At 41.0% G+C, this 22,199-nt stretch overlaps 1 protein-coding gene across 1 annotated transcript in view; it reads left to right on the top strand.

Moving 5' to 3' along the window:
• ttc27 (tetratricopeptide repeat domain 27) overlaps window positions 1-22,199 on the top strand; it is a 210,387-nt gene that overhangs the window by 170,941 nt on the left and 17,247 nt on the right. Inside the window, exons 17-18 of the mRNA XM_043695515.2 lie at window positions 16,031-16,228; window positions 21,336-21,447. Of these exons, the coding sequence (XP_043551450.1) occupies window positions 16,031-16,228; window positions 21,336-21,447 (310 nt within the window). The remainder of the gene's footprint in view (window positions 1-16,030; window positions 16,229-21,335; window positions 21,448-22,199) is intronic.

Raw genomic sequence — 22,199 nt, 5'->3', positions numbered from 1 at the left:
TCAGATGCCTCTGTGCCAAAGTTGAGCTGACGACCTAGATATACATGTTCGACAGTTTGCAGATGACTGCAGTTTTATTGCTCAATCTACAACTGATTTGTAAACCACTCTCAACCTCTTTAATCCCGCATACAGGACACTTACAGTTTGCTAAAACAAAACTCAAATATCCACCTGCACGTAACCAGTCAAACAGTCCTCCTCCTTCAATTTCCTTTCATCTTCCACCTATAACTGCTACCATCTGGAAGGACAGGGGCACCAAATACATGGGAATTTGCAAGCTCCCGTCCAAGCCACTCACTGTCCAGACATGAAAATATATTAGCTAGTGATGCCTAGATCCATGATCGAATAAGAAGCAGGCACTGCAATATGTTGAGTGCTTTGGCTGCTCAGTCAAAAGGTCACCATTGCTGAGGAGATCCAATACCTGATCAGTTGCGCTGACTCAATTTTCCACAAACTACAGTGGTGAGTGTTTGACAAAAAAGACCTCCAGAAGCCAACTAGTCACAGTGCACAGAGTATTCTCCTGCACTGTGTTTCTATAAATTTAATGTGCTTGAGAAATTCTGTCAGCAATCCCTCTTGCACCTCTTCTGGATTCAAGAAAGTGCCAGTGAATGAATGTCAGTTCTTGAAGAACGCTCCACAAGCATTCAAGCATATCAGCAAAATCAACTGCATTAGACTGTACACTGTCAGAATTACCAAAATATGATAATTTCATTCATGACTTCAAGCTCATTTTGGTTTCAAAACTTATTTTCATGCTAGATTAAGTTGAAAGTAGTTTGAGCTCTTAAATAATAGCATTACTAATTTTTTTGTTGTTACTCCTAACAATCCAATTTGGCCCATATGTTTGAAAGTGAAATACTGGAAAGCTGGAGATCTGAAATAAAAACTGAAAGTACTGAAGAAACTCAGAAGATCTAGCAGCATCTATGGAGAGAGAAGCAATTTTAATGCTTCAAGTCCAGTGACTTTTCTTGGGATCTAAATTAAGGCTTCTGATTTCTCCCTGAACAATCTTCATTGGACCAAGAGTATTATAAAGTAGCCACACTTTAGGGCTATGCAACTTTTACTTGCAGGAGACAGCATATTATTTATTAGCTATTTTAGTCACTTAAATGTTTTGAACTGGATGGATCATTTCTAATTGTATTGACCATCACAGTTAGCAAGACAAAGCATGTTCACACAAGCATGGAGAATGTAGCAGCTCATTTTCTGTAATACTTGTTTTACTTTGACACAATTTTATAGACATTGAGGCAGGACATTGCTGAGATTCCCTGGCTATGAAGAGCCAGTCTGGTCCAGTGGTAGCACTTACCTCTGAGCAAGACAATATTGTGTTCAAGCCTCTCTCCAAGCATTCAGCTCTTCATGTGGTATTGTCACCATTAAGCCAATGTTACATTTCAAAGGTACTGTCTTTTGTGAGAGTCATTGAATTCTGTGGCATGTGAAAGATTCTGAGATACTAAAGAAGAGCAGAGTTTCTTGGATGACTGAGCCAACATTCAGCTTTCAACTAAAATCAGGAACGTATCTGTTATGTGCAGCAGGCTTCCCATAGTGAAAAGCTTGAAAACCATTGACACTGAAGAATTTAGCTCCAATCATCCCAGGATTTATGTTGTTAATGGTAAATTAGCCAACTCAGCTGACTTGGACTGAAATCTAGAGGACACCTAGCCTAAATGGCTCAGGCACTTACTCTTTTAAACAGTAAGCTGTAATTTGTTAGCCATGATGTAGAGGCACTGGTGTTGGACTTGGGTGGACAAAAGTCAGGTGTCACATGATACCAGATTATTGTCCCAATAGGTTTATTTCAAATCTCAAGCTTTCGGAGCACAGCCCCTTTGTCAGGTGTAATGAGAGAGAAGAGCACAGACACAGAATTTATAGGCAGAGAGATCAAAAGATCATACAACTGGTGTGAGTAGAGTGTCAAATAGTAAGGGCGCAGTGGCTCAGTAGTTAGCACTGCTACCTCACAGCACCAGGGTCCCAGGTTCGATTCCAGCCTTGGGCAACTGTCTGTGTGTAACGTTTGCACGTTCTCCCCATGTCTGTGTGGGTTTCCTCTGGGTGCTTTGGTTTCCTCCCACAGTCACAAAGATGTGCAGATCAGGTGAATTGACTATGCTAAATAGCCCATAGTGTTAGGTGCATTAGTCAGATGGAAATGGGTCTGGGTGGGTTACTCTTCAGAGGGTCGGTGTGGACTGGTTGGGCTGAAGGGCCTGTTTCCACACTGTAGGGAATCTCAGTTAAATCTCTGCAGTTGACCCAGAATTCAGATGGCGTGAATAAAGTGTCAGCAGCTGAATAACAGGTGAAGGGATGACCTACAATCTGATTAAATGAGGCAGAGAGCCAATTACAAGACTTAAAAATAAGGTGGTGCTGGAGACAAGTTAAATGACTGGAATAACATGATAGGAATAAGAGTTGCATGCAGAGAGTCTAACCAAAGTAATAAGTAATCCAAAATTGTACATATTAATTAAGGTAGAGAGATTACAACAATTTATCAAGGTAATGGTAACAGGACAGTAAGGAAGATCAACACTCCATTCACACCAGTTGTATGATCTTTTGATCTCTCTGCCTATAAATTCTGTGACTGCTCTTCTCTGTCATTGTACCTGATGAAGGGGCAGTGCTTCGAAAGCTTGTGATTTCAAATGAACCTGTTGGACTATAACCTGGTACTTTGTTAGAATTTGGGTCAGCATAATTCATATTGGTACCTGGATTAGACATGTGGGCTATCTAACAAATTTATTGCATTTTTTCAGACTTTATTGAATTTGTGTAACGTTTTTCACAGCCTCAATACATCTTAAAGTGCTTCACAGCCAATGAGGTAATTTTAGAATGTAGCTCTGTTGTAATTGGGAATCCTGGCACCCAGTTTGCCCAGGCTGTGCATATAAATATTGGCCAGGTAATCTGTTTTTTGGGATGTTGATTTAATGTTAAATTATTGGCAAGTATTGTCCCTTTTGAAAAACAACACTTCTAACAGTTCAGTACTCCCTCAGCATCAGATTATCATGCCCAGATCTCTGGCATTTGACTTGAAACCATGATATTCTGACTCAGAAACAAAAGTACTTTCAAGCAAGCCAGAGCTGATAATAATTAAACCATACAAACCATACTGCCAAGTAATACTTTAAGTAACAAATTTTCCATTTTAAATAAGTTGATCCCAAGATTTAGGTGCTCTCTGGTACTGTAGGCAATACACCATTCCCTAGCTAAGGGTGTACACCTGCAGGAAATAACCTCCTGACAATGTGTTCCAAGCCAGTTTGAGGTAGGTCACACCCTCCACTTCCTGCAAAGGAAGCATCTGCCTATCGCTGCTTCTTTCTTCTTGCTGATGACCTGAACATTAGCCAGCATACATGATACCATAGGTGTGGCCTGCATTTTATAATGAGTGGAATGCTGCTGTGTTGGTGCTCGTATGCACACAGTTTAGTACAGAAGAGTAACCTGAAGTTAGTGGTCATCTGACTCTGATGGCTACTTTAAAATGGATAGCAGGAAAAGACCAACTTGGTACTCTTAGCCTTTAACAATGTAAATTGGCTGGGACATTATCACCTGACCTAGGCTTCCTACCCAAGAAAAGACACACAAGAAAGCCCAGGGCCAACAAGTGAAAAAGCGCTCTCGACCCCTTCAGAAAATTGAAACAGTTTATGTTACGGTGAGATCCTTTTTCTGAATTATTTATAGCAAATTTTCCTTTTTTTATGGTTGATACATTGAACAATACATTTCCAAGACATTCTACCCCTTCTGCTGGAATTTGATGATTTTGCCAAATATGCGAAAACATCAATGAAAAGTAGAAGAAATCCTAATTGCATTTTTCCCTGTTGAATTCTTAAGAATTTGGCTTCTAAATTGGAGAGAGCAACAATACTCTGTGTGTTGCTATGAGAAAAGTCATAATGTGCTTTTATCAAGATTTAATGTTCCAGGACACTAGTAACAGTGCTTGTTGTTCAGAAATTCTGCATGTTTGCAGACTCAGTCTTTACAAGGACTTCTGTACTTTCCTTTATTGGTCAGAGTTGGGAGGTCAAGTTGCGGCTATAGAGGACATTGGTTAGGCAACTGTTGGAATATTGCGTGTAATTCTGGTCTCCATCCGAAAGGGTTCAGAAAAGATGTGCAAGGATGTTGCCAGGCTTAGAGGATTTGAGCTAAAGCGAGAGGCTGAATTAGCTGGAGCTGTTTTCCCTGGAGTGTCAGAGGCTGAGGGGTGACCTTATAGGAGTTTATAAAATCATGAGGGACATGGATAGGGTAACTAGATAAGATCTTTTCCCTGTGGTGGGGGAGTCCAGAACTGGAGGGCATAGGTTTAGGGTGAGGGGGGAAAGATTTAAAAGGGACCTAAGGGGCAACCTTTTCACACACAGAGTGGTGCGTGTATGGAATGAATTGCTAGAGGAAGTGGTGAAGGCTGGTGCAATTACAACACTTAAAAGACACCTGAATGGATATATGAATAGGAAGGGTTTGGTGGGATATGCACCAAATGCTGGCAAATGGGACTAGATTAGGTTGGGATATCTGATCCGTATAGACGAGTTGGACCAAAGGGTCTGTTTCCATGCTGTATATCTCTATGACTAATACTCTGAATACATTTTATTTAAAACATGACACTTGAACTGAAAGCATTATGGAAAATGTTATTAAAAGCAAGTTGTAGCCTCATTGTACATTTTCATAGCGAACATGCGTACATGCTTTCCACATTTACCAATTTATATGGATTAGGACAAGTATGGGATTTTGACAATTTGAGTTTTCATCTTCCCTCCCACCATGTCATACAGTTTTACCCTGAAACCGTTTCAACATTATTTTAAAGCCACAAAAGTAAGCAGTTCGGAGCAGCACATGGGAGGATGCTTTCTTTCGCCAGTTTTTGTCCTCTCTGTCCTGCAGCTATTGAACCTTGTTGAATAAATGCTGCACAAGTACTAGGCACTCTTCATATCTCACCAATGCGGCCATTTCTAATGTGAGTGTCAGCAGCTGTGCAACCGCCAATTCAAAAACATCAAGAAGTAGAAGAAATCCCAATAGTAATTCTGTTCATCAGAATAGTTTAGTTCGAAAATTGGAGTTGGCTGTCCAAATTGAATAGTGGTGAAATGCGGTTTTATACTGTGAATAAGAATCTATCAGCACGTTTAATGACAAATATTTCAGCCTATAATGAAGAAACCTAGGTCATTGACCTAAACCAGCTGCAGGTGAATAATTTAGAAATTTAATAAGAGAATAATTCTGCAAGTGGATAAGTAACTTAATGAAATTTCAAAAGGACATTGTGAGCAAGGTGTAACAAATGTTTTGCCTAGTAACAGCTGCATGCCATTTTGCTATTACCATGAAACAGGAAGGCAGTTATGGATTAGATTCCATACAGTGTGGAAACAGGCCCTTCAGCCCAACCAGTCCACACCAACCCTCTGAAGAGTAACCCACCCAGACCCACTTCCCTCTGACGAATGCACCTAGCGCTATAGGCAATTTAGCATGGCCAATTTACCTGACCTGCACATCTTTGGACTGTGGGAGGAAACCGGAGCACTCGGAGGAAACCCACGCAAACACGGGGAGAATGTGCAAACTCCACACGGACAGACACCCAAGACTAACCAGGACTCTGTTGCTGAGGCAGCAGTGCTAACCACTGAGCCACCGTGCCACCCCATTATTAGTTATTATTTACTTGATTGGAGGAGAAAACTTCGTTTCATTTTGAGACTACCCTGTTTAAAATTAGTTTACAGAACAATCTCGATTATCCAAATATCAATTATATGAATTTCGAATTATCCAAGCTAGATCTCGTGGTCCCATAGAAACGCTATCTGTTATCCGAACTCTCAATTATCTGAACAAAATACTCCCCTCCCGTCTCGTTCGGATAATCGAGGTTGTTCTGTATTTACCCAAGCAGAATCAGCTGTCATTAGCATGTGCTCCTTCATTCTAAAATACGTTTCATGTCACATCAGTCTTATGAACAGATTCAATTCTGATGGTAAAGCAAGAATTGGATAGGTTCCTGAAAAAAGAAAATTTGCAAGGTCTACAAGGCAAGGGCAGAGGAGTGAGTCAAGTTCAGGTGCTCCTGCAGAGTGCTGACACTGAAACAATGGGCCGAAAGGCTACCTTTTGTGCTCGTAACAATTCTATTAATTCTATGATTTTGGTTTCACTGTGGCAATTTGCACAGATTCTGGGCAAGTTCTGTTTCGGTGAATAATGCTAATACAGCTTGGACAGGAAGATTGTTTGCTTATGCTGGCAGAAGCCACTTTCTTTTGACAGCTCTCTTTAGTTCTTCTTGAGAAACTGCCTTCCACAGAGGACAATAATCTGAAGATCTGGGATCGCACTCGAAGTCAACTACGTTGCTAGCCATTATCCACAGCTTGACACCACACACTGTATTAATTCGTGCTTCAGTTTAAAAGAAATTAAAGAATTGGGTTTTCAGTTGTCAAGAGGAAAATTGTAAAGAAACACCTTATCTTACAAATCACATTCAATGGGAACGTTCAATTGTGTGTTGGGACTCTCCAATCTGAGGCACAGACTCGATGTTTCTGTGTTGCCTCCCTGGTGCCAGGATCAAGGATGTCTCAGAGAGGGTGCAGAATGTTCTCAAGGGAGAGAGGGACGTCCAAGAGATTATTATACACATTGAAACCAATGACATAGAAAGGAAAAAGGATGAGATTCTGAAGGGGGAGTATAGAGAGTTATGCAGGAAGTTAATAAGGAGATCCTCGAGGGTAGTAATATCTGGATTACTGCCGGTATTATGAGCTACTGAAGGCAGGAATAGGAGGATAGAGCAGATGAGTGCATGGCTGAGGAGCTGGTGCACAGAAGAAGGATTCACATTTTTGGATTGTTGGAATCTCTTCTGGGGTGGAAGTCACCTGTATAAGAAGGACGGATTGCACCTGAATTGGAAGGAATAATATACTGGCCGGGGGATTTGCTAGAGCTGCTCGGGAGGATTTAAACTAGTAAGGTGGGTGGGGGAGGGTGGCGCAGGGAGGTAGTGAGGAAAGAGATCAGTCTGAGACTGGTACAGTTGAGAAAAGAAGTGAGTCAAACAGTCAGGGCAGGCAGGGACAAAGCAGAGAACAAGGTAGGACTGATAAATCAAACTGCATTTATTTCAGTGCAAGAGGCCTAACAGGGAAGGCAGCTGAACTCAGGGCATGGTTAGGAACATGGGACTGGGATATCATAGCAATTATAGAAACATGGCTCAGGGCTGGGCAGGACTGGCAGCTTAATGTTCCAGGATACAAATGCTACAGGAAAGATAGAAAGGGAGGCAAGAGAGGAGGGGGAGTGGCATTTTTGATAAGGGAAAGCATTACAGCTGTACTGAGGGAGGATATTCTCGGAAATACATCCAAGCAAGTTATTTGGGTGGAACTGAGAAATAAGAAAGGGATGATCACCTTATTGGGATTGTATTATAGACCCCCTAATAGTCAGAGGGAAATTGAGAAACAGATTTGTAAGGAGATCTCCGCTATCTGTAAGAATAATAGGGTGGTTATGGTAGGGGATTTTAACTTTCCAAACATAGACTGGGACTACCATGGTGTCAAGGGTTTAGATGGAGAGGAATTTGTTAAGTGTGTACAGTAAAATTTTCTGATTCAGTATGTGGATGTACTTACTAGAGAAGGTGCTGAACTTGACCTACTCTTGGGAAGTAAGGCAGGGCAGGTGACTGAGGCGTCAGTGGGGGAGCACTTTGGGGCCAGCGACCATAATTCTATTAGTTTTAAACTATTGATGGAAAAGGATAGAAGTAGATCAAAAAGTTGACGAGTAGTGCAGTGGGGTCACCTGTAGTGTGACATAAACCCAATCTCTCTCTCTCTCTCTCTCACACGCACACACACACACTCTCTCTCTCTCTCTCTCTCTCTCACTCACTCACTCACTCACTCACTCACGTACAACTTCTCTCATACACAACCTCTCTCTCATACGGTCACATATACACACCCACACAGGCACCCTCTCACAGACTTACACCCCTTTACACTCACCCTCATACACATACACACACCCACTCACAGACACTCATACACCCCCCGACATATACACACAAGTTTGTGGGGTGAATTTGTACTTGCAGAGTTGCATTTTATTTTGCTCAAAAACTTCATGAATCCATGTAAGATTCTGTAAATCCTTTTCTTAGAAATAGAATCAGTCTGAACATTGGGGCAAAGACAGCCTCACACAGGGCACCTCACACCTCCAATGCGTGATCTGAACTAACATGGAACTTATTGTTAAAGTTCACTTGAGAATGTAACTTTAAAAAAACTTCTGGGATTTACATATGAAAGAACTGAAACCAACATGGTCATTCTTAAAGATGAGAGACTTAACAAACAATCCAGGTCTTTTTCAATATATAGTTCCAGTTGCATCACACTGTAAACTTTTACCATAAATTCTGTGTCCTATGATCTTATTCTCCACAACCATCTGAACAAGGAGCAGTGCTATGAAAGCTAGTGTTTTCAAATACACCTGTTGGGCTATAACCTGGTGTTGTGTGATTTTTAACTTTGTACACCCCAGTCCAACACCATCACCTCCAAATTATTAATAAACCAGAGCACTTTTAAAACTTAAATTATTTTCTTTGTTGCTAATAATTTTATGTTTATTTATAAATAGTGACTGTTGATGTATCTCATTTGCAGCCCTTATTAGATAGCCCTTAATAATCCCCTGCCATAGATTGTGGAGCACGAGTCGACATGACATACAAGATTACCCCAGTGTTTTAATGCCATAAATTATGCTTCTATGTACAATTTGTATTAGTTTGACCCTTTTTTTCAGCTATGGAAAAGAATGCAATATTTGCCTAAGTGGTTCGCCTCAATTTTTCACCTCAAAGTGAGTAAACTCATGTTTTACTTAGCTGCTTCTGCGAGTCAGCACATATGGGACCAAGCAGGTAATAGAGCCTGCTTTGTGAAGATGATACATGGGAATTTAAGACAAACTCACATGAAGACATGTTGCATGGCTAGGTACTTCTAGCAAAAAAAAGTACAAAGTTGGTTTCAAAGTAAAATTCAAAACATTTGCTAGCTCATCAAGTAACTCTGCTGAAATGAGGGAAAGGGTATTTATGTTAGTGAAAATTGGTGTAGGAATGGAAGAATGATAGTCTGTCCTGAAGAAGACCAAATGCACCATCAGGCCAGTAACCAAATCATGGCCTGATCTTAGAATCCCAACAATGTGGAAAGAGGCTATTCGACCCATCAGGTTTAGGATACCTGGTCAGTATGGACGAGTTGGACCAAAGAATTTGTGCTGTATAACTTTGACTCTATGAGTGTGCACCAACCCCTCAAAAAGCATCCCACCCAGACCCAGCCTGTACCCTGTCTTTGTAACTCTGCATTTACCATCGTTAATTCACCTAATCTGCACATCCCTGGACACTGTGGGCAATTTAGCATCACCAGTCCATCTAACCTGCACATCTTTGGACTGTGGGAAGAAACTAGAGTACCTCTCAGAAACCCACGCAGACTCCACATAGACTGTCACCCTCGGCTGGAATCAAACCTAGGTCCCTGACACTGTGAGGAACTGTGGAACTGTGAGGCAGCAACGTTAACCACTGAGCCACGTACATATTGGAATGGGTGCTCAAAATTCATCCAAGTGATTACATCATCCCAGCAAGTGCATTAGGTATATAGACATGTAAGTGGACTTTAGTGGACCAAACTAAACCTTAAGTTCAGTAAAAACTTCAGACCAAGGACTAGTTGTTTTCGCCCCTTTATAGAAAGAGACAGTAAGTGTTCCAACAGAAGATAGCAAAAGCCCCCTCTGTCAAATTTCAGTTTTCCATCATTTCACCAGCACTCAGCAGGGGAATCGCAAGTAACCATTAAGTCATGTCAGCAACATGCGTGATATGGTCTAGAATTTAATCGTGTCCAACAGCCAAGCTACAGAATGGAATGGAGCAAAAAACAGTTCTAGTGAAAATGACAAAGATTCATGGTGGTAGTAACCCTCATGACCAATGGAACAAAGTTAAAGCCTATTATCAGCATTAAAACTATGCTAAACAACAAATTCCCTGCAAAGTTTGGGTGTAGGCCCATGTCTATAATCAGTTGGGTAAGGATGGAGTGAACTCTATGTGGAGTAGGCATCCCAGTGGCATATGTAAAGGATGCAGCTTATTAATCCGGGGCATGTTCAGACTCCATTTAACTGATGAGATCAGGAGGTGCCTGTGAAGAAATGATGCCCACATTGCAGCTATTTAGGAGGAGCATCTCGCACTCAATATTCGACCTTTGGAGATGTGGGTCACCAAGCCTTCCAAGGATCATGTTTAAGCTGAATGGAACAAGAACCTTTGGGCAAAAGGCCTTCACAAAAAGTGGTAGTACATGTACCTCCCTCCACTTGTTGTTTTATACAGTTGCATTATCAAATCATGAGCTGTTATTAGTGCACAAAATATTGGCAGATGATTCAAAAAAGGTGGAAGAGAAAGCTTACTTGAAGTGGAACGATGCTATCTCAAACTGAAAACACCAAATTTGGTGACTCACAATGAATTCAGTGAATTCTTAGCACAAATACTAAGCACAATGAATTTGCCATTTTTAAAGCTCTTTGTTTGTAGTCAAAAGTACCTTTGTATAAATCATTCATTCAGAAAACCATGCCACATTCATTTAATTGAATTAGCGATGTTGTGCACTTCCATCACATTTAAATGGTGACCATCCACATCAGTATATTGTATTGTATACTGGCCGTCTAAGTTGATTCACAAGATTCTCGAAGACTTCACATGTTGACTTGTACATTGTCTCTGCAGTCTTTATGACTCCAGATTTTTGATGATACAAGAATAAATTATGTGACGAAGTTCACACCATATAGTACATTTAATAAACCAACCAATTCATGAGCTTATTTAAAGTTTAATGCGGAGATATTTTATCATTTATAATTGTTTATGATTCCTTTCGAGTAGTGGCTACTACATATGAATTAAAGACATTGACTAAACCTTGTACATGTGTACAGTCAGGGATCTTTACTGCCCCAGCTGCTCCAAGCTTTAGAGTAAAACGTACTCATTATAGGATTAATATGTCTGGATAACCAGTAAAAATTAATTAGTGGCCTTTTGCATGTGGTTTCTTCAGTGTTGGTTCATGCTTTTTCAAAAATGCCTTTATATTGCTCATTGGGGGACAGTAAAAACCACATGCAAAGACTCATTTGTATTAGTTTGGATAAAGTCAAAGATCAAGAGTTTGAATGCGAGACTTATTAAATCACTTGCGTGCAGAAGTAACATTTTTCTCTGCTGTACTGTATTGTTATGTATAACCAGTTCCAGCCTAACAGATTTCCCTTGCTTTAGTTTGGTTCCTCTGTCTGCCCTCTCTTTAAGGGGGCAGATCATGCTTGGATTGAATTCTGCAAACAGCGGTGGCCTTCCAGTACAGTATGTTACTGAGATAGCTGTTTCTCATTTGTGAGGTGGAACACTGAACCAGCTGGAAAAGGTGTAAGGTGCATCCCATTCCACTTCAATCCTGTCTGCAAGCATTGCATCTTCCAACAGATCAGGAGCAAGATTACAGGCTGTTTTCTCTTGGCAGCTTGCGTTTTTAATACCAATTATAAAATTAATCTAAGTTTGATTTTGTTCTCGAGATGACAGCATTTATTTCCAATCCCTAACTTCCCTCAGAAGGTAATGATCTCTCAAAAGTAGCGTGATATGCTCGATCAGTCAAATCTCTCATCGTCTTTTGCTGTTTTAAATGCAGTGAGACCAGTAATTATAAATGGTTTAATCCTGGTATATCCATAAAGTAGGAAGTTGCAAAGTGATACTGTCGACCTCCTGGGTCTGTTGCATGTTGCAGTCTTTGTGGTAATGTTGCTCTTGCAGTGTATACTGACCCTTCAGTAGCACTGAAGGAACCATGTTTTCTTTCCAACTCAGCACAGTTTATGACTTAAGGGAGAATGTTCATGTGATGATATTCGGATGATATTGCAACAGCAAAAGTCAAAGGAAAAAGGCTTTTTAAAAACTTTTTTTTATTCACTCAGGGACATGGACTTCGCTAGCTTGCCATCATTTATTAGTCACCCTTAGTTGCCCCAGTGAAGGTAGTGGAGACCTCCGTTCTTGAGTGTGTGCTGTAGGCAGACCCACAATGCCATTAGGGAGAGAATTCCAGGACTTCTCTAAGATTCCAGCAACCCTGAAAGAATGGCAGTATATTTCCAGGTCAAGATAGTCAGGATTTTTAACTAAGTGTGGTTAGTTGCGTGTAGTCCCATTATGAATGCAGTGTCACTGATATTGAGTAGAATTGCAAGGTGCCAGTCAAGTACACGGGTCAGCACGGTGGCACAGTGGTTAGCACTGCTGCCTCACAACGCCAGAGACCCGAGTTCAATTCCCACCTCAGGCAACTGTCTGTGTGGAGTTTGCATGTTCTCCCCATGTCTGCATGGGTTTCCTCTGGGTGCTCCGGTTTCCTCCCACATTCCAAAGATGTGCAGGTTAGGTGAATTGGCCATGCTAAATTGCCCATAGTGTTAGGTGAAGGGGTAAATGTAGGGGTAAAGGTCTGGGTGGGTTGCTGTTCGGGGATTCGGTGTGGACTTGTTGGGCCGAAGGGCCTGTTTCCACACTGTAAGTAATCTAATCTAATTACACAGTCCTGATTGATGTTGAATGATGTTCTAGCTGGCACATCCACATAAGTAGTAAGTATCCAAATGCATCTGAGTCTTGTGGAGAGGCTTTCAGAGGTCATAAGCTGAGTCACTTGTGTAGCAGGTAACTTAACTTTAACCCCATCCTCATAACAATACTATGGTTGATGCTGGTCCATTTAAACTCCCAAGAAAGTGTGAATACTGCATCTTCATCCTGTGCATCATTGTGGTAAGTTGATTAAGAGGGCTTGATTCCCACGGAATGGTTAGTAACAGTAGCACCTTCCATTTATTTATACCACAACATTATAAAATGTCACAAGGTAGTTCATAGGCACATTATCACACAAACTGTCATGAGGTATTAGAAGACTGTTGTGGTTCTGTTCGCCGAGCTGGGAATTTGTGTTGCAGACGTTTCGTCCCCTGTTTAGGTGACATCCTCAGTGCTTGGGAGCCTCCTGTGAAGCGCTTCTGTGATGTTTCCTCTGGCATTTATAGTGATCACTATAAATGCCGGAGTAAACATGACAGAAGCGCTTCACAGGAGGCTCCCAAGCACTGAGAATGTCACCTAGACAGGGGACGAAACGTCTGCAACACAAATTCCCAGCTCGGCGAACAGAACCACAACAACGAGCACCCGAGCTACAAATCTTCTCCCAAACTTTGTTTTAGAACACATCATAAAACATTTCATGATAAAGGTGGGTTCTGAGGATAAAAACAGGCAGAGAGATTTAGCAATCCAATTCCAGAGTCTGTGGCCCAGGCAATCAAAGGCGCAATTGCCAGTTGTGGAACTATTAAAATCATGCATCTGCAGGGGTCCAGAATTAGGTGATCTCAGTCAGAGTGGTGGCATGGAATGCAGCTGTTGATCTCAATTTTCGGGAACAAGGAAACAAAAATTGTTGAGCATATCTGCTGACAATTATTTTCCATTGTGCTCCTGCCTGGTTGTATGTGAGAGAGGCCATTGGTTACGGTTCAAGAGCTGTTGGAGGTTAACCCAGCTGCGGAGACTCACCCAACCAGACTTGTGCAAATGTAAAATGTTCACCCTGATGAGGTATTGGAGCGTGACTAAGAGTGGTGCAACCCATGAGAAGTCAAAGCTTTCAAAAAGAAGAGAGAAGTAGCAATATAAAAATAAATCTTATATGTAAGGCTCTTGACAGGATTTTGTTTTGCCTCTTGTTGGCGTAATGATCCCTGAGTCCAAATGTCATGTTTACATCATTGCGCTCTCTGAAATCTTTACCAAAAGTGTTAGGTTCCTTTCTTGAGATTCTTACAGTATGAAGACAGTCAGTAAGCATTGGTAGCAACGCATCAGGTATACGCACTTGACCAACTGGAATGATCTAGAGGCCTTTCGACGCAGAGTGCGAACAACCATGCATCTTCCATATTTGTTTTTCTGGGTCGGGGTAGACGCTGCACAGTGACAATGTCTGGTATGTCTGTTGTTTTGGAGGCAGGTGATCGATTTAGCGCCTGTCGGTTTATAGAACACACAGTAGAATTGCGGGCTGTTGCCGCGTCTCTGGCAGCTCGATCAGCTCTGGCATTGCCAGTGCTGATGTCCATATTGTCCATTACATGAGCAGCACATTTGATTATGACCAACTACTTGGGGAGGAGGATGGCTTTGAGGAGATTTTGGACATGTAGTGAGTTCTGAATAGGTGTCCCTCAGGAGGTCAGAAATCCGCATTGTGACCATAGCTGGTCATCAGTGTCATTATTTTGAAACATTATTGGCAAACCATACATGTCAGGAGGTACCTCCATTTTATTCCCACTCGATAGTCCAGCTTGGCGTTTCAACGCTGATTCCTTATTTTATCTTTACTTTCTCAGTTTTTCCTGTTTTTCTCTACTCAAATTATAATCCCCATACTGACTTCGAAGGCTTAGGCTGTCCCTCATGATCACACACTCTAATCCCTCTTTTACATCCCAGCTGGCCTGTTTAGATTTATTAGTTCTTTCCTCAGCAGTCTTTCTCAATGCGGACATTAATGTTTTCCATTTCGTGCCCATGTTGTGTTTCCAAATTGCTGCTTCTACTTTTAAATAGTTATCTATGTCCCAAGTTCCTCTCATCGGCCAAATTTCATTTCCCAGTTTTTTATTTAAACATCCTGACAGGCACCTGAACTATTCCTCAATTTGGGGCTCAACCCAGCATAACCGATGCAAAGGGGTCCCATTTTTAAAGTCTCAACTTCCTATCTTATCTCTATATACTAGTTCTGGGTCCTCAGTCTCCACACCCAATTCAGGGTCCTGATCTTCCTGTGGGGGATTTCCCCTCTTAACAAACGGTCTAAGGCAGGGTGATTTAGTCAGACACAGTAGTTGTCCTTTATCTTACTTACTATGTTTCAGGGCCTCAAACCCCACTATTAGAAGATTCTAACCTTCGAATTCCAGGGGATCTCTAACCTCCCTGGGATGAACTCGGTGTACAAGCGAATAGGTTATCTCAAAGATTCTGTCACTACAAAGTTCTAGGGGATGAGGGATCGATTGAGTGATAGGTTAGTGAGAGACATCAAGGTAAATCTTACCTCATGGGGCCATCCATCTCATGTTACCGTCATACAGGCAATCACTTACTCAGTCTGCCTAGAAGCTCCTTATACGTTGGAATCCCAATCTCGTCACCAAATGTTAGGTTCCCTTCTAGAGATTCTTATACACTTGATGCATCTGCAATATGCCAACTTCTGTGAACAGCCACAATTTATTTCAGCAGGTACAAGATTTTGGAGGATCACTTAACACTCTTCTCTATGCTTGCAGAGCGTGACAAACAAGGCTTCCTGAACAAGTGAACCATCCACCCTTTATACAGGATTTTACATCAGTCAGTCATGCACACAAGACACCACCCCCTGCCACTCCCCCATAGTCACAAGCCACCCAAAAACAATGTAAAATGATTAGATTATTTCCAGAGACAGTGTGTGATTAAGTTATTCCTTAAAACTATGGCATTTACAGAGTATGATTAGATTGTCATATCCTGCCTGCAAGACAAAAAAACACCCCCAGACATCCAATTTCTTACATGTCAGCAGAACAAGTTAACCCTTTAACATCTCAAAAGTGTTCTTTAAGCATAAATTAAAGTCTCTTGTCATGTTCATTTTAGATTCTGAAAATCCTGGTGCGAGCTGTGGATGAAGGGATTGCTGATTGCAAAGGGGATTCTGCAACAATATTGACAGGAAAACTACGGGAGCTCTTTGGTAGGGTGACTTCTAAAGTAACCAACGATGCTGAGATTTGGAAGTTGTACGCCAGGCTTTATGGAAATGGGCAAACAGAGAATGCAGACAACAACGAGAAGGTCAGTATCCTATAGCGTTGTGCACATAGTGGAGCTTCCATCTGACTTGTCTGTTTGAGCTGTCATTGCCCAAGTTCACTGCTCCTCTCTGCCACTGTTCTCTCTGAGAACTAGACAACCACTACGTTGGTTGGGTTATCACAGTGCCATGCTTAAACCAGCTACAATAAAGTGCGAAAAAAGGTTAATGGCAGATGACAACTCCAGCCCCTGTGCCCCCATGTTTTCCCTGGACTGAGGTTTAAATGTCTCAAAAATCTAAATGCTGCATTCACGAGTGTGCTGCGCGACTGGAACATCTTGCCTGCTTATGATTTAGAACTGTAAATTACCCATAGCTTTATAGTTTTCAATCTCCTCTGTGTTTATTTAGAGATGAGGGTGTATATGTTCACAGATACTCCGCATTCCTTTGGGCTGGTCCTCCTTCTTCAACAGAAAACTCTGTAAACATGTATGCCACATATTTTTAAAAGGTTTTTAAGAAAAAACAATGGCCCAGATTGTGCAGGTCAACAGTGAAGCAGAAGTGCATGCTACTAACTTAATTAAAAACTAATGTGCCTACCTTTCCAATTGACTGCTGTCCCAGCTCTAGCCTGGATCCATTGGTGAAGTGAATAGGGAGGCTGAATTGCAAGATACAATTCCACTGAGACCATGTGTCCTTTAATGTCACAATCTGGAGATGTTCTTTATTTGGAAGAAAATTAATAAAGTTTATAAAACTTTCAGTTGAAGATCCACTTGAGGTACCATTCAACATCACTCCTCACCCCCAAACACACACACACACACTGTCTCTCACACACACACATGCACGCGCGCTCTCTCTCTCTCACACACACGCACACATATATATACACATCAGGACTGAGGAATTGCTGTGGGAGGCTGTGCTAAGAGTATTATGGACCTTCTATTGATTTAAAGGTTTGCATTCCTCAGCAGGCCCTACACAAATCATCGCCCTAGATTAACCCCAATATTTGCAGTGAGCCCAAGTTTACATGCTGGCAGGTGTTGGTGAGGCCATTGGCATGGAATCCTTTCAGGCAGCCTGCAACTGCTTCCCTGATATTGGGACTGCAGGATCCAAACCAGTGTGTCACAGGGGAATTGAAACGAAGACCAAAGAGGTCAATGAGTCCTTGTGAATCAAAGTGCAGTGCTTCAGGAAATGAAAAGTGTTCACAGATCATAGAATCGCTACAGTGTGGAAGCAGGCTATTTGGTCCATCCAGTCCACACCGACCCTCCAAAGAGCATCCCACCCAGATCCAGACCCTACCCTATTCCAGTAACCATGTTATGCACCTATTAACTCAATGTATTCTTAAGTATGCATCAAGTAGGTATTTCAATTTGTCCATTAGTTTAAAATGTTTTATTTTAATAAGTTGTCTGCTCCCAAATCTATTGATGCTGCAGCTACCCCACCCTTTAGTGAATGATCTGTCATATATTCAGACATCCAAGCATCGTGGCAGTTTGGAGCCTTAATGAGATTTGGATTATGGGGCTATGTCCTACCATTCCTCAAGGGGGAATATATTGCCAATTTCTAGCTATTTATCCAGGACCTGCTAACGTTTGGCTGAAACTCACTTTACCACATCTATCTGCTTTTCCTGATTCTATTTGTGGAACAAATGTTAACTTAAATGCTGGGAGAACTCACCTGCTTTTCTTCAGAAGGAGTCGTGGATTTTTTTCTACATTCTCCTGAGAAAAGTAGGTGGGGACCCTGATTTAATGTTGAATTTGAAAGATAACACTGCTGACAAAGATGCATCTCAGTGCAGCACTGAAGTGTCAGCCAGTGCCCAAGTCCCACTATGGTTCTGGCTTTCTCACTTGAGAGGCTGAAATACAAGCTATGAGGTCCATAGAAAGAAGGAGCTCCATATCATCATCCTGGGTGTAGAATTCATAATGGATATTTCAAGAAACTTCAGAGATTTTCATTGTTGAATCAAATCCTTCTGCATTTGTTTTAAACGAGTTGGAGTTGATAATTGTTATTCAAATTTCTTGTCCAAAAGGCATTAACTTTATAAATTGGGATTTTCATACCAAAGGATCAGAAATCTCCTGCTACGTAATTCTACCACGTTTTGCTATAGACTCCCAGAGGTCTAGGCTCAGACATTCCTATATTTGCAACTCCTGGAGAGTTCAGCATACTCAATAATTTTACGGGCACGGCCCTAAACAGTTTTGGAAGTCTTTGAGTTACATTTCTATACTACTTGTAAGCATAAAATGTCTATTCAAATAACTGACAAAAAGCAGTCCTTTCAGTGAACGAGAAGTGCTGTGCTGACTTTTTTTGTTGAAAGTGTACTCAGGAATTACAATGCTAATACTTTTTACTCCTTTTAAATCTGACAACTTGCAGGCACTTTTGGAGGGGGAGGACAGGTCCCTGCATACATTTTCCTCTGGACTACTTGTTTAGGATAAGCTATAATGTTCATTTTGCAGTGTGTGCCTTAAGACACTTGATGCATGTATGAGCAGACTTTCCCTGTTCGTACCTAGTCCTATGGAGCTCTCCAGCTCAGGATTGGCTCTGTCGTGGAGTTTTCTGTCTGCGGTACCAGGCTCCCCATGGTGCATTACCTGAGAAAGACATCTTGACATCAACATAGTTGAGGAAAAGAAGCATAATATAAATTTAAGGAGTAAACTGCATATGTATTTTTTCGTGAGTGTTAGGTACCCTTTAAAAGGGGTTATTTTTCACTGTTTGGGTTGTAAAATTTAGCCAAGTTAGTTCAACAGGTTCAAAAAGAATACTGGATAAAATGGAGATAAACTGGTTAATGGGCTCAGATTATGAGGTTTGAGGGCAAATACTTCATAATTCTCTGAACACGCAGACTGAAGTTTATTCCCTATCGGTTGCAGACATTAATTCCTAATATGCCTACTTTCCAGACACAAATACTCATTATTTGCAAGAGTCCTGTTTATATATAAGCACATGAATTAAAGTCCATTCTTGCTACTTTTGTTGATATTAGGTCAAGGAGTGTAGCAGTACTCACATAACCATTCCAGGTGTACAGTAAAGGCAGCAGCAGATTAATAGAAAAAGTACCTTACCTCAATTAGAAAATGCTGTTGGGTTCAGTAATATACAATTGATTTTGAATAGAATTACCGAATGTCACCAGTAATTAACTGTGGGATCGCCTGCAAGTTTGTTTAGATTTTTCCTTCACTTGGAAGTGCATGTAGCTTAAGGAAATGTAACAACCACTTTTAAAAAAGAATCTTATTGCAGTGTTTATTTTTCATACAGATTAGATATTTAAAATTAGATATGATGCATAGAGTTGGCATTTTTAAACCATTTCTCTTCCAGGCAACTGCCTGAGGCTGAACCAGACTCCTAACAACTTTGGTGTCACATTTGATCCTGAGATGAGCTTCCAGCATGCATCTGTGGGACCACTGGCCACCTATTTCCACCTCCATAACGTTGCCAGACTCTGCTCCTGCCTAATCTCATCTATTGCCGAATGTTTATCCTCTAAACTTGAATATTCCCATGCATTCTTGGTCAACCTTCAGATTCCACCCTCTATAAACCTGAGTTCATCCTAAACTCTGCTGCCAGTTCCTACCTTGCACTAAATCCTGTTCACGCTTCACCTCCCTGCTGGCTGCCTTACACGTGTTTCCATATGGCAGCTCCCTGATTTTAAAATTCTCATTCTTGTTTTTAGATCCAGTCTTGATTTACTATCTCTCATCTCTAATCTCCAAACAAACCTGTTCTCCTTCAATTCTGGCACTGTGAACATCCCTAATTTAAATAGTTATACCCTTGGTTGGGTATGCCTTCAGGTCCCGAAAACATAGGCTCCCTCTCTTAACCTTTCCATCTCTCCACCCTGTTTACTCCTTTAATGCACTCCCTAACACTACCCCTTGTTCCAAGCTTATGGGCATCTACCGTAATTATTTTAAAATGCCCACCTATAGCATCTCTGAGCTATTGTTAAAGGCATTTTATTTTTATATGTATAATATATATATAATGCACACGTGTGCACATTGTTGTTATAGACTGACTATTGATCACTGAGTCACTGCTAGAAAACCTCAGTTTAATGGTGTGCTTAATTCCATGATGAGTTTATTATTGTAACCTTGACTGGCAAGCAAACTTCAAATGTCTTGACTCTGTGCGTTGTGCTGTTAATAGAAACTCTGTGTTGTCTGATTGACTAAAGGAAAGAGATGATGAGAAGGCAATAGGGGAACATAATGGGGAAAATAAGTAACTGTAGTTACTCCTCACTGGGTAATACATTGGACGCTATGCCCCACTATTCCTAAGTCATCATCAATGTCAAAGATTTCCAAAAGTACGCAGAATTCCCTAATTTGCCTGTCTTTTAGACTCAAGTTGCCAGAAAATATGGATCAGATTTTTGTATGAGAAAGAATGTTTATTTATTATAAATAAATCAATCCTAGCTACTGACAAACAATTATGAATCATTGACATATAGTTCCACCAACTAAACTTTTAAATCACTTATAAACTCCCCCTCCTCACTCACATATGGACAGACGCAGAGAGGATTAAAAAAAAACATTGATGTTCATGGGCAGAGGAAAAGACTGGGAAAGCATTCAGTGGTCCCAGCCATCAGTTTTCTGAAATGTTGCAGAAATAGTTCCTTCTCCAGAGGTCCATTGTTTTCTTCCAAAACATTCATAACCCCTAGTTGTTCATCTATTTGGGAGGCCATTACATAATTATGACATGTAAAGGTCTTTGTCATTGGTCTGTGAACTCATGACCAGTTATCAATCAGCCACTTGTTGTTGGGTGAAGCTCTGTTCATATACAGACTCCTGGCTCCAGTTTATCTTTAATTAGACTCCACTACTGCTTGAACAAGCAGCTATGTAAGCAGTACTTACAATGAGTGTCAAGTTGTTTGCTTTTAAAATGTACAATCAACAATACTTTGTTTTTGAGATAGCTGTTTTCTCATTACAGTCCATGAACAAAAGTACAAAAAAATAGTCTTTCCACTGTGCTCGTTTATATGCAGTCTAATATCATTGCTTTTATTTACAGGCACTGCAGTATCTAATTAAAGCTCATCGATGTGAAACTCAATCCAGTGGCTGGGAGAAAGATGTCGCATCTTTCAAAGAAGTATCAAAAGGAGCGATAGAACTTGCACATGGTGAGCTGCCAGCAGCCGTGACTTACTTCTCTAATCCTTAATTTTACAACTTGCCCGTTAATGGTAGCTCATAATTAGTGCTAACGTGATATGTGTTAACCTGACTAATGGGGAGGACTGCAGGTGAGGGAACTAAAGAAACCTGTTTGCTTTCAGTCGGGTCCCTAGTGCTCAATTCAGGGACTACTAGTGTTTCTTATTCACAAAACTGACTTGGAATCTTAATTCAAAGTGATCAGATTTGCTGAAGGCTCCGTACAGTGAGGCAGTGAAATTGAAGGAAACAATTCAATAGTTAGATTGCCCATTGAATATTCTCGTTGGAAGCATCACAACTGACACTGTTCTCACTTTTAGTAGGAGTACTTGGCTAGCAACAAAAGCAAACAATCTCTCCCTATCCTCTTTTGTGACTGTTGTTATAGACTGACTATTGATCACTGAGTCACTGCTGAGTCACTTCTTCAGTATTTCTGTGTTAATTGCAAATCAGTAATCCAAAGAATGTAAACAAAACATTGCAGTAAGGTGGACCAAGAGAGATTCTTATTAGGCAAGGTTAACAAAACTAGATGGGAATGGGGAGTTTGAAACAAACCGATCAGCCATGATCTTATTAAATGTCAGACCAGGCTTGAGGGACTGACTGGCTTGCTCCTGCTCCTAATTATTATGCCCATTATGTTTTTAGAGTCTGTTCCAAGAATTAAATGATTTCATAGAATATTACAGCACAATGAAAGGCCTTTGAA

Source organism: Chiloscyllium plagiosum, unplaced genomic scaffold (genome assembly GCF_037043375.1).
Source record: "Chiloscyllium plagiosum isolate Xiang-an unplaced genomic scaffold, Cpla_swu_hap1 HiC_scaffold_10, whole genome shotgun sequence".
NCBI lineage: Eukaryota > Metazoa > Chordata > Chondrichthyes > Orectolobiformes > Hemiscylliidae > Chiloscyllium > Chiloscyllium plagiosum.
Note: the sequence above shows the minus strand (reverse complement) of the source record. Positions and strands in the feature narration are given on the sequence as shown.